The following is a 13,247-nucleotide window of genomic DNA, read 5'->3' as shown; positions in this document are numbered from 1 at the left end:
ATGTTACTTTTTGTGGAACTTTTGTTGTACTTGGAAATGGCGTAGAAGCTAAAAAAGAAGGAAAAGGAGTTAATCTATTATTAACAGCAAACAACTCATTTGTAATAAGGACAAATCAAACACCCGCCACAAGTAGATTTTAACAAGAAACAGATTAACATGAAAGAACTTTATCAAACCAAATTTTTACTCATAGTTTTATTTCAACAAGGCACACATAAAATCTTCACAATACATCTCATTTATAAACTGTTACTACATACATTACATATTGCTGCAGCTAAAACTACTATGGTCTTTTTCTACTTACTGACTTCAAAACAGGCATGGACGCTTAGTTGGAGCTGTACAGGTCTGTAAGAATCTTCTTTGTCATCAGGTGTAACAATTACAGTAACCTTTCTCACATCAGGCTTAGTTCCAATGCTTGTAGCCTTTTCGCCTACTTTAACCTACATAATGGAAAGTATAAGTTTCAAAGTTAACATGGCATTATCGTCCTTGTTTCATGTTCCGAATAAACAGCAGTCACATTTTCTTTTTCAAGAAGAATCAATAAAATTGATAAGTGATAAGCTTAAACTCATACAAACCTTTCTCGTCGTTACAGTTCCGTCTGCATTAAAGAATTGTACTGTATACGTCTTGATATTATCAGTAGAAACCAATTCAACATTGGCTATTGGTCTTGTCTTTGTAGGCACGTACTCTATAACCAATTTTTCTTCAGAGCTTTTAAAAGGTGTCTTAGAGGAAGGTCGCAGATTTTCAATATCTGCCTTCTTGTCATTAGTTGTAATTTCTGTTGAAGGTATTGTTGTTATTGAATCCATTCCATCTGTTATTTCACAAACGGGCGTGGTTGTCGATATCTCTAAAAAAACAAACATGTCACGTTATAACCACTTTTAACATATACTGTACTGGTTCTATAAATACCATTTTTCCATTAACATTGCTATTCTTGAAAAAATATTTGCATTTCATTCAATGAATTTTCCAAAAAATATTTTCTTAATTCGTTAACATGAGAGAAACGAAACAACTAATAAAAAATCAATTATCATTCTTACTTGTACTTGAAATACCAGGAGAGGGACTTGTAATTGGTACTTGAGTTGCTGTTGTCTCTTTTCCAGTTGATCCTATGACAAAAATGATTAAAAATAATAATAATTGAATAATATTCAAAAAAATGTATCATCTTTCCTTTTTGCATAATAATATTCAACACATGAATCCTCTTTCCTTTTTGCATTATAATATTCAACACATGTATTATCTTTCCTTCTTCTAAAATAATATTCAACAAATGTATCTTTCATAAACTTCGTTAAATGTCTTTTCAAATGAAGAATAACAACAGGCGGTCATTCTGGTTTTGTAGTATTTTACATAAATATACATCAAACCTGCTACTTTCATTCAGAAAAGGAATACAATTCAAATCCATTACCTTTCAATGTTGTGGTAGATTCACTTATTATTGTGGGTGTAGCTGTAGGTGTGGGTGTAACCTCGGCTGTAGTGATAACTGCTGATGATACTTTTTGTGGAACTGTTGTTGTACTTGGAATTGGCGTAGAAGCTAAAAAAGAAGGAAAAGGAGTTTATCTATTATTAACAGCAAACAACTCATTTGTAACAAGGACGAATCAAACACCCGCCACAAGCAGGTTTTAACAAAAAACAGATTAACATGAAAGAACTTTACCAAACCAAATTAAGTACTCATAGTTTTATTTCAATAAGGCACACATAAAATCTTCACAATACATCTCATTTATACAACTGTTACTACATACATTACATATTGCTGCAGTTAAAACTACTGTGGTCTTTTTCTACTTACTGACTTCAAAACAGGCATCGACGCTTAGTTGGAGCTGTACAGGTCTGTAAGAATCTTCTTTGTCATCAGGTGTAACAATTACAGTAACCTTTCTCACATCAGGCTTAGTTCCAATGCTTGTAGCCTTTTCGCCTACTTTAACCTACAAAATGGAAAATATAAGTTTCAAAGTTAACATTTCAAAATTGTCCTTGTTTCATGTTCCGAATAAGCAGCAGTCACATTTTCTTTTTCAAGAACAATCAATAAAATTGATAAGTTTAAACTTGAAGATTATTGCAAGTCATACAAACCTTTCTCGTCGTTACAGTTCCGTCTGCATTAAAGAATTGTACTGTATACGTCTTGATATTATCAGTAGAAACCAATTCAACATTGGCTATTGGTCTTGTCTTCGTAGGCACGTACTCTATAACCAATTTTTCTTCAGAGCTTTTAAAAGGTGTCTTAGAGGAAGGTCGCAGATTTTCAATATCTGCTTTCTTGTCATTAGTTGTAATTTCTGTTGAAGGTATTGTTGTTATTGAATCCATTCCATCTGTTATTTCACAAACGGGCGTGGTTGTCGATATCTCTAAAAAACAAACATGTCACGTTATAACCACTTTTAACATATACTGTACTGGTTCTATAAATACCATTTTTCCATTAACATTGGTATTCTTGAAAAAATATTTGCATTTCATTCAATGAATTTTCCAAAAAATATTTTCTGAATTCGTTGACAAAAGAGAAACAAAACAACTAATAAAAAATCAATAATCATTCTTACTTGTACTTGAAATACCAGGAGAGGGACTTGTAATTGGTACTTGAGTTGCTGTTGTCTCCTTTCCAGTTGATCCTATGACAAAAATGTTTGAAAATACAAATATATCAACAAAAATAATAATTGAAAAATATTCAAAAAAATGTATCATCTTTCCTTTTTGCATAATGATATTCAACACATGAATCACCTTTCCTTTTTGCATTATAATATTCAACACATGTATTATCTTTCCTTATTCTGAAATAATATTCAACAAATGTATCTTTCATAAACTTCGTTAAATGTCTTTTCAAATGAAGAATAACAACAGGCGGTCATTCTGGTTTTGTAGTATTTTACATAAATATACATCAAATCTGCTACTTTCATTCAGAAAAGGAATACAATTCAAATCCATTACCTTTCAATGTTGTGGTAGATTCACTTATTATTGTGGGTGTAGCTGTAGGTGTGGGTGTAACCTCGGCTGTAGTGATAACTACTGATGATACTTTTTGTGGAACTGTTGTTGTACTTGGAATTGGCGTAGAAGCTAAAAAAGAAGGAAAAGGAGTTTATCTATTATTAACAGCAAACAACTCATTTGTAACAAGGACAAATCAAACACATGCCACAAGCAGGTTTTATCAAAAAACAGATTAACATGAAAGAACTTTACCAAACCAAATTAAGTACTCATAGTTTTATTTCAACAAGGCACACATAAAATCTTCACAATACATCTCATTTATACAACTGTTACTACATACATTACATATTGCTGCAGTTAAAACTACTGTGGTCTTTTTCTACTTACTGACTTCAAAACAGGCATCGACGCTTAGTTGGAGCTGTACAGGTCTGTAAGAATCTTCTTTGTCATCAGGTGTAACAATTACAGTAACCTTTCTTACATCAGGCTTTGTTCCAATGCGTGTAGCCTTTTCGCCTACTTTAACCTACAATATGGAAAATATAAGTTTCAAAGTTAACATAGCAAAATTGTCCTTGTTTCATGTTCCGAATAAGCAGCAGTCACATTTTCTTTTTCAAGAACAATCAATAAAATTGATAAGTTTAAACTTGAAGATTTTGTGCAAGTCATACAAACCTTTCTCGTCGTTACAGTTCCGTCTGCATTAAAGAATAGTACTGTATACGTCTTGATATTATCAGTAGAAACCAATTCAACATTGGCTATTGGTCTTGTCTTCGTAGGCACGTACTCTATAACCAATTTTTCTTCAGAGCTTTTAAAAGGTGTCTTAGAGGAAAGTCGCAGATTTTCAATATCTGCTTTCTTGTCATTAGTTGTAATTTCTGTTGAAGGTATTGTTGTTATTGAATCCATTCCATCTGTTATTTCACAAACGGGCGTGGTTGTCGATATCTCTAAAAAAACAAACATGTCACGTTATAACCACTTTTAACATATACTGTACTGGTTCTATAAATACCATTTTTGCATTAACATTGGTATTCTTGAAAAAATATTTGCATTTCATTCAATGAATTTTCCAAAAAATATTTTCTGAATTCGTTAACAAAAGAGAAACAAAACAACTAATAAAAAATCAATTATCATTCTTACTTGTACTTGAAATACCAGGAGAGGGACTTGTAATTGGTACTTGAGTTGCTGTTGTCTCCTTTCCAGTTGATCCTATGACAAAAATGTTTAAAAATACAAATATATCAAAAAAAATAATAATTGAATAATATTCAAAAAAATATATCATCTTTCCTTTTTGCATAATGATATTCAACACATGAATCACCTTTCCTTTTTGCATTATAATACTCAACACATGTCTTATCTTTCCTTATTCTAAAATAATATTCAACACATGTATCTTTCATAAACTTTGTTAAATGTCTTTTCAAATGAAGAATAACAGCAGGCGGTCATTCTGGTTTTGTAGTATTTTACATAAATATACATCAAATCTGCTACTTTCATTCAGAAAAGGAATACAATTCAAATCCATTACCTTTCAATGTTGTGGTAGATTCACTTATTATTGTGGGTGTAGCTGAAGGTGTGGGTGTAACCACGGCTGTAGTGATAACTGCTGATGATACTTTTTGTGGAACTGTTGTTGTACTTGGAATTGGCGTAGAAGCTAAAAAAGAAGGAAAAGGAGTTTATCTATTATTAACAGCAAACAACTAATCTGTAACAAGAACAAATCAAACACCCGCCACAGGCAGGTTTTAACAAAAAACAGATTAACATGAAAGAACTTTACCAAACCAAATTAAGTACTCATAGTTTTATTTCAACAAGGCACACATAAAATCTTCACAATACATCTCATTTATACAACTGTTACTACATACATTACATATTGCTGCAGTTAAAACTACTGTGGTCTTTTTCTACTTACTGACTTCAAAACAGGCATCGACGCTTAGTTGGAGCTGTACAGGTCTGTAAGAATCTTCTTTGTCATCAGGTGTAACAATTACAGTAACCTTTTTCACATCAGGCTTAGTTCCAATGCTTGTAGCCTTTTCGCCTACTTTAACCTACATAATGGAAAATATAAGTTTCAAAGTTAACATGGCAAAATCGTCCTTGTTTCATGTTCCGAATAAAAAGCAGTCACATTTTCTTTTTCAAGCAGAATCAATAAAATTGATAAGTTTAAACTTAAAGATTTTGTGCAAGTCATACAAACCTTTCTCGTCGTTACAGTTCCGTCAACATTAAAGAATTTTACTGTATACGTCTTGATATTATCAGTAGAAACCAGTTCAACATTGGCTATTGGTCTTGTCTTCGTAGGCACGTACTCTATAACCAATTTTTCTTCGGAGCTTTTAAAAGGTGTCTTAGAGGAAGGTCGCAGATTTTCAATATCTGCCTTCTTGTCATTAGTTGTAATTTCTGTTGAAGGTATTGTTGTTATTGAATCCATTCCATCTGTTATTTCACAAACGGGCGTGGTTGTCGATATCTCTAAAAAACAAACATGTCACGTTATAACCACTTTTAACATATACTGTACTGGTTCTATAAATACCATTTTTCCATTAACATTGCTATTCTTGAAAAAATATTTGCATTTCATTCAATGAATTTTCCAAAAAATATTTTCTTAATTCGTTAACATGAGAGAAACGAAACAACTAATAAAAAATCAATTATCATTCTTACTTGTACTTGAAATACCAGGAGAGGGACTTGTAATTGGTACTTGAGTTGCTGTTGTCTCTTTTCCAGTTGATCCTATGACAAAAATTTTTAAAAATACAAATACGTCAAACAAAATAATATTTGAATAATATTCAAAAAAATATATCATCTTTCCTTTTTGCATAATGATATTCAACACATGAATCACCTTTCCTTTTTGCATTATAATATTCAACACATGTATTATCTTTCCTTATTCTAAAATAATATTCAACAAATGTATCTTTCATAAACTTCGTTAAATGTCTTTTCAAATGAAGAATAACAACAGGAGGTCATTCAGGTTTTGTAGTATTTTACATAAATATACATCAAATCTGCTACTTTCATTCAGAAAAGGAATACAATTCAAATCCATTACCTTTCAATGTTGTGGTAGATTCACTTATTATTGTGGGTGTAGCTGTAGGTGTGGGTGTAACCTCGGCTGTAGTGATAACTGCTGATGATACTTTTTGTGGAACTGTTGTTGTACTTGGAATTGGCGTAGCAGCTAAAAAAGAAGGAAAAGGAGTTTATCTATTATTAACAGCAAACAACTCATTTGTAACAAGGACAAATCAAACACCCGCCACAAGCAGGTTTTAAAAAAAAACAGATTAACATGAAAGAACTTTACCAAACCAAATTAAGTACTCATAGTTTTATTTCAACAAGGCACACATAAAATCTTCACAATACATCTCATTTATACAACTGTTACTACATACATTACATATTGCTGCAGTTAAAACTACTGTGGTCTTTTTCTACTTACTGACTTCAAAACAGGCATGGACGCTTAGTTGGAGCTGTACAGGTCTGTAAGAATCTTCTTTGTCATCAGGTGTAACAATTACAGTAACCTTTTTCACATCAGGCTTAGTTCCAATGCTTGTAGCCTTTTCGCCTACTTTAACCTACATAATGGAAAATATAAGTTTCAAAGTTAACATTGCAAAATCGTCCTTGTTTCATGTTCCGAATAAAAAGCAGTCACATTTTCTTTTTCAAGCAGAAACAATAAAATTGATAAGTTTAAACTTAACGATGTTGTGCAAGTCATACAAACCTTTCTCGTCGTTACAGTTCCGTCAACATTAAAGAATTTTACTGTATACGTCTTGATATTATCAGTAGAAACCAGTTCAACATTGGCTATTGGTCTTGTCTTCGTAGGCACGTACTCTATAACCAATTTTTCTTCAGAGCTTTTAAAAGGTGTCTTAGAGGAAGGTCGCAGATTTTCAATATCTGCTTTCTTGTCATTAGTTGTAATTTCTGTTGAAGGTATTGTTGTTATTGAATCCATTCCATCTGTTATTTCACAAACGGGCGTGGTTGTCGATATCTCTAAAAAAACAAACATGTCACGTTATAACCACTTTTAACATATACTGTACTGGTTCTATAAATACCATTTTTCCATTAACATTGCTATTCTTGAAAAAATATTTGCATTTCATTCAATGAATTTTCCAAAAAATATTTTCTTAATTCGTTAACATGAGAGAAACGAAACAACTAATAAAAAATCAATTATCATTCTTACTTGTACTTGAAATACCAGGAGAGGGACTTGTAATTGGTACTTGAGTTGCTGTTGTCTCTTTTCCAGTTGATCCTATGACAAAAATTTTTAAAAATACAAATACGTCAAACAAAATAATATTTGAATAATATTTAAAAAAATGTATCATCTTTCCTTTTTGCATAATGATATTCAACACATGAATCACCTTTCCTTTTTGTATTATAATACTCAACACATGTATTATCTTTCCTTATTCTAAAATAATATTCAACAAATGTATCTTTCATAAACTTCGTTAAATGTCTTTTCAAATGAAGAATAAAAGCAGGCGGTCATTCTGGTTTTGTAGTATTTTACATAAATATACATCAAATCTGCTACTTTCATTCAGAAAAGGAATACAATTCAAATCCATTACCTTTCAATGTTGTGGTAGATTCACTTATTATTGTTGGTGTAGCTGTAGGTGTGGGTGTAACCTCGGCTGCAGTGATAACTGCTGATGATACTTTTTGTGGAACTTTTGTTGTACTTGGAATTGGCGTAGAAGCTAAAAAAGAAGGAAAAGGAGTTTATCTATTATTAACAGCAAACAACTCATTTGTAACAAGGACAAATCAAACACCCGCCACAAGCAGGTTTTAAAAAAAAACAGATTAACATGAAAGAACTTTACCAAACCAAATTAAGTACTCATAGTTTTATTTCAACAAGGCACACATAAAATCTTCACAATACATCTCATTTATACAACTGTTACTACATACATTACATATTGCTGCAGTTAAAACTACTGTGGTCTTTTTCTACTTACTGACTTCAAAACAGGCATGGACGCTTAGTTGGAGCTGTACAGGTCTGTAAGAATCTTCTTTGTCATCAGGTGTAACAATTACAGTAACCTTTTTCACATCAGGCTTAGTTCCAATGCTTGTAGCCTTTTCGCCTACTTTAACCTACATAATGGAAAATATAAGTTTCAAAGTTAACATTGCAAAATCGTCCTTGTTTCATGTTCCGAATAAAAAGCAGTCACATTTTCTTTTTCAAGCAGAAACAATAAAATTGATAAGTTTAAACTTAACGATGTTGTGCAAGTCATACAAACCTTTCTCGTCGTTACAGTTCCGTCAACATTAAAGAATTTTACTGTATACGTCTTGATATTATCAGTAGAAACCAGTTCAACATTGGCTATTGGTCTTGTCTTCGTAGGCACGTACTCTATAACCAATTTTTCTTCAGAGCTTTTAAAAGGTGTCTTAGAGGAAGGTCGCAGATTTTCAATATCTGCTTTCTTGTCATTAGTTGTAATTTCTGTTGAAGGTATTGTTGTTATTGAATCCATTCCATCTGTTATTTCACAAACGGGCGTGGTTGTCGATATCTCTAAAAAAACAAACATGTCACGTTATAACCACTTTTAACATATACTGTACTGGTTCTATAAATACCATTTTTCCATTAACATTGCTATTCTTGAAAAAATATTTGCATTTCATTCAATGAATTTTCCAAAAAATATTTTCTTAATTCGTTAACATGAGAGAAACGAAACAACTAATAAAAAATCAATTATCATTCTTACTTGTACTTGAAATACCAGGAGAGGGACTTGTAATTGGTACTTGAGTTGCTGTTGTCTCTTTTCCAGTTGATCCTATGACAAAAATTTTTAAAAATACAAATACGTCAAACAAAATAATATTTGAATAATATTTAAAAAAATGTATCATCTTTCCTTTTTGCATAATGATATTCAACACATGAATCACCTTTCCTTTTTGTATTATAATACTCAACACATGTATTATCTTTCCTTATTCTAAAATAATATTCAACAAATGTATCTTTCATAAACTTCGTTAAATGTCTTTTCAAATGAAGAATAAAAGCAGGCGGTCATTCTGGTTTTGTAGTATTTTACATAAATATACATCAAATCTGCTACTTTCATTCAGAAAAGGAATACAATTCAAATCCATTACCTTTCAATGTTGTGGTAGATTCACTTATTATTGTTGGTGTAGCTGTAGGTGTGGGTGTAACCTCGGCTGCAGTGATAACTGCTGATGATACTTTTTGTGGAACTTTTGTTGTACTTGGAATTGGCGTAGAAGCTAAAAAAGAAGGAAAAGGAGTTTATCTATTATTAACAGCAAACAACTCATTTGTAACAAGGACAAATCAAACACCCGCCACAAGCAGGTTTAAAAAAAAAACAGATTAACATGAAAGAACTTTACCAAACCAAATTAAGTACTCATAGTTTTATTTCAACAAGGCACACATAAAATCTTCACAATACATCTCATTTATACAACTGTTACTACATACATTACATATTGCTGCAGTTAAAACTACTGTGGTCTTTTTCTACTTACTGACTTCAAAACAGGCATCGACGCTTAGTTGGAGCTGTACAGGTCTGTAAAAATGTTCTTTGTCATCAGGTGTAACAATTACAGTAACCTTTCTCACATCAGGCTTAGTTCCAATGCTTGTAGCCTTTTCGCCTACTTTAACCTACAAAATGGAAAATATAAGTTTCAAAGTTAACATAGCAAAATTGTCCTTGTTTCATGTTCCGAATAAGCAGCAGTCACATTTTCTTTTTCAAGAACAATCAATAAAATTGATAAGTTTAAACTTGAAGATTTTGTGCAAGTCATACAAACCTTTCTCGTCGTTACAGTTCCGTCTGCATTAAAGAATTGTACTGTATACGTCTTGATATTATCAGTAGAAACCAATTCAACATTGGCTATTGGTCTTGTTTTCGTAGGCACGTACTCTATAACCAATTTTTCTTCAGAGCTTTTAAAAGGTGTCTTAGAGGAAGGTCGCAGATTTTCAATATCTGCTTTCTTGTCATTAGTTGTAATTTCTGTTGAAGGTATTGTTGTTATTGAATCCATTCCATCTGTTATTTCACAAACGGGCGTGGTTGTCGATATCTCTAAAAAACAAACATGTCACGTTATAACCACTTTTAACATATACTGTACTGGTTCTATAAATACAATTTTTGCATTAACATTGGTATTCTTGAAAAAATATTTGCATTTCATTCAATGAATTTTCCAAAAAATATTTTCTGAATTCGTTAACAAAAGAGAAACAAAACAACTAATAAAAAATCAATTATCATTCTTACTTGTACTTGAAATACCAGGAGAGGGACTTGTAATTGGTACTTGAGTTGCTGTTGTCTCCTTTCCAGTTGATCCTATGACAAAAAATTTTAAAAATACAAATACGTCAAACAAAATAATAATTGAATAATATTCAAAAAAATATATCATCTTTCCTTTTTGCATAATGATATTTAACACATGAATCACCTTTCCTTTTTGCATTATAATACTCAACACATGTCTTATCTTTCCTTATTCTAAAATAATATTCAACACATGTATCTTTCATAAACTTCGTTAAATGTCTTTTCAAATGAAGAATAACAACAGGAGGTCATTCTGGTTTTGTAGTATTTTACATAAATATACATCAAATCTGCTACTTTCATTCAGAAAAGGAATACAATTCAAATCCATTACCTTTCAATGTTGTAGTAGATTCACTTATTATTGTGGGTGTAGCTGTAGGTGTGGGTGTAACCTCGGCTGTAGTGATAACTGCTGATGATACTTTTTGTGGAACTGTTGTTGTACTTGGAATTGGCGTAGAAGCTAAAAAAGAAGGAAAAGGAGTTTATCTATTATTAACAGCAAACAACTCATTTGTAACAAGGACAAATCAAACACCCGCCACAAGCAGGTTTTAACAAAAAACAGATTAACATGAAAAAACTTTACCAAACCAAATTAAGTACTCATAGTTTTATTTCAACAAGGCACACATAAAATCTTCACAATACATCTCATTTATACAACTGTTACTACATACATTACATATTGCTGCAGTTAAAACTACTGTGGTCTTTTTCTACTTACTGACTTCAAAACAGGCATGGACGCTTAGTTGGAGCTGTACAGGTCTGTAAGAATCTTCTTTGTCATCAGGTGTAACAATTACAGTAACCTTTTTCACATCAGGCTTAGTTCCAATGCTTGTAGCCTTTTCGCCTACTTTAACCTACATAATGGAAAATATAAGTTTCAAAGTTAACATTGCAAAATCGTCCTTGTTTCATGTTCCGAATAAAAAGCAGTCACATTTTCTTTTTCAAGCAGAAACAATAAAATTGATAAGTTTAAACTTAACGATGTTGTGCAAGTCATACAAACCTTTCTCGTCGTTACAGTTCCGTCAACATTAAAGAATTTTACTGTATACGTCTTGATATTATCAGTAGAAACCAGTTCAACATTGGCTATTGGTCTTGTCTTCGTAGGCACGTACTCTATAACCAATTTTTCTTCAGAGCTTTTAAAAGGTGTCTTAGAGGAAGGTCGCAGATTTTCAATATCTGCTTTCTTGTCATTAGTTGTAATTTCTGTTGAAGGTATTGTTGTTATTGAATCCATTCCATCTGTTATTTCACAAACGGGCGTGGTTGTCGATATCTCTAAAAAAACAAACATGTCACGTTATAACCACTTTTAACATATACTGTACTGGTTCTATAAATACCATTTTTCCATTAACATTGCTATTCTTGAAAAAATATTTGCATTTCATTCAATGAATTTTCAAAAAAATATTTTCTTAATTCGTTAACATGAGAGAAACGAAACAACTAATAAAAAATCAATTATCATTCTTACTTGTACTTGAAATACCAGGAGAGGGACTTGTAATTGGTACTTGAGTTGCTGTTGTCTCTTTTCCAGTTGATCCTATGACAAAAATTTTTAAAAATACAAATACGTCAAACAAAATAATATTTGAATAATATTTAAAAAAATGTATCATCTTTCCTTTTTGCATAATGATATTCAACACATGAATCACCTTTCCTTTTTGTATTATAATACTCAACACATGTATTATCTTTCCTTATTCTAAAATAATATTCAACAAATGTATCTTTCATAAACTTCGTTAAATGTCTTTTCAAATGAAGAATAAAAGCAGGCGGTCATTCTGGTTTTGTAGTATTTTACATAAATATACATCAAATCTGCTACTTTCATTCAGAAAAGGAATACAATTCAAATCCATTACCTTTCAATGTTGTGGTAGATTCACTTATTATTGTTGGTGTAGCTGTAGGTGTGGGTGTAACCTCGGCTGCAGTGATAACTGCTGATGATACTTTTTGTGGAACTGTTGTTGTACTTGGAATTGGCGTAGAAGCTAAAAAAGAAGGAAAAGGAGTTTATCTATTATTAACAGCAAACAACTCATTTGTAACAAGGACAAATCAAACACCCGCCACAAGCAGGTTTTAAAAAAAAACAGATTAACATGAAAGAACTTTACCAAACCAAATTAAGTACTCATAGTTTTATTTCAACAAGGCACACATAAAATCTTCACAATACATCTCATTTATACAACTGTTACTACATACATTACATATTGCTGCAGTTAAAACTACTGTGGTCTTTTTCTACTTACTGACTTCAAAACAGGCATCGACGCTTAGTTGGAGCCGTACAGGTCTGTAAAAATCTTCTTTGCCATCAGGTGTAACAATTACAGTAACCTTTCTCACATCAGGCTTAGTTCCAATGCTTGTAGCCTTTTCGCCTACTTTAACCTACAAAATGGAAAATAAAAGTTTCAAAGTTAACATAGCAAAATTGTCCTTGTTTCATGTTCCGAATAAGCAGCAGTCACATTTTCTTTTTCAAGAACAATCAATAAAATTGATAAGTTTAAACTTGAAGATTTTGTGCAAGTCATACAAACCTTTCTCGTCGTTACAGTTCCGTCTGCATTAAAGAATTGTACTGTATACGTCTTGATATTATCAGTAGAAACCAATTCAACATTGGCTATTGGTCTTGTCTTCGTAGGCACGTAC

General features: G+C 31.7%; 1 protein-coding gene across 1 annotated transcript in view; it reads right to left on the bottom strand.

Annotated features, from left to right (window-relative positions):
- Nucleotides 1-13,247, bottom strand: part of LOC127727795 (mucin-16-like) — a 198,982-nt gene that overhangs the window by 6,709 nt on the left and 179,026 nt on the right. The window contains exons 119-130 of the mRNA XM_052234911.1: nt 11,563-11,843; nt 11,269-11,410; nt 10,873-11,004; nt 10,473-10,544; nt 8,424-8,704; nt 6,560-6,701; nt 3,025-3,156; nt 2,625-2,696; nt 2,146-2,426; nt 1,853-1,994; nt 1,457-1,588; nt 1,074-1,145 (exon numbers count right to left, since the gene is read on the bottom strand). Of these exons, the coding sequence (XP_052090871.1) occupies nt 1,074-1,145; nt 1,457-1,588; nt 1,853-1,994; nt 2,146-2,426; nt 2,625-2,696; nt 3,025-3,156; nt 6,560-6,701; nt 8,424-8,704; nt 10,473-10,544; nt 10,873-11,004; nt 11,269-11,410; nt 11,563-11,843 (1,881 nt within the window). The remainder of the gene's footprint in view (nt 1-1,073; nt 1,146-1,456; nt 1,589-1,852; nt 1,995-2,145; nt 2,427-2,624; nt 2,697-3,024; nt 3,157-6,559; nt 6,702-8,423; nt 8,705-10,472; nt 10,545-10,872; nt 11,005-11,268; nt 11,411-11,562; nt 11,844-13,247) is intronic.

The sequence above is a fragment of the Mytilus californianus genome, unplaced genomic scaffold (assembly GCF_021869535.1).
Source record: "Mytilus californianus isolate M0D057914Y unplaced genomic scaffold, xbMytCali1.0.p SCAF_2, whole genome shotgun sequence".
Taxonomy (NCBI): domain Eukaryota; kingdom Metazoa; phylum Mollusca; class Bivalvia; order Mytilida; family Mytilidae; genus Mytilus; species Mytilus californianus.
Note: the sequence above shows the minus strand (reverse complement) of the source record. Positions and strands in the feature narration are given on the sequence as shown.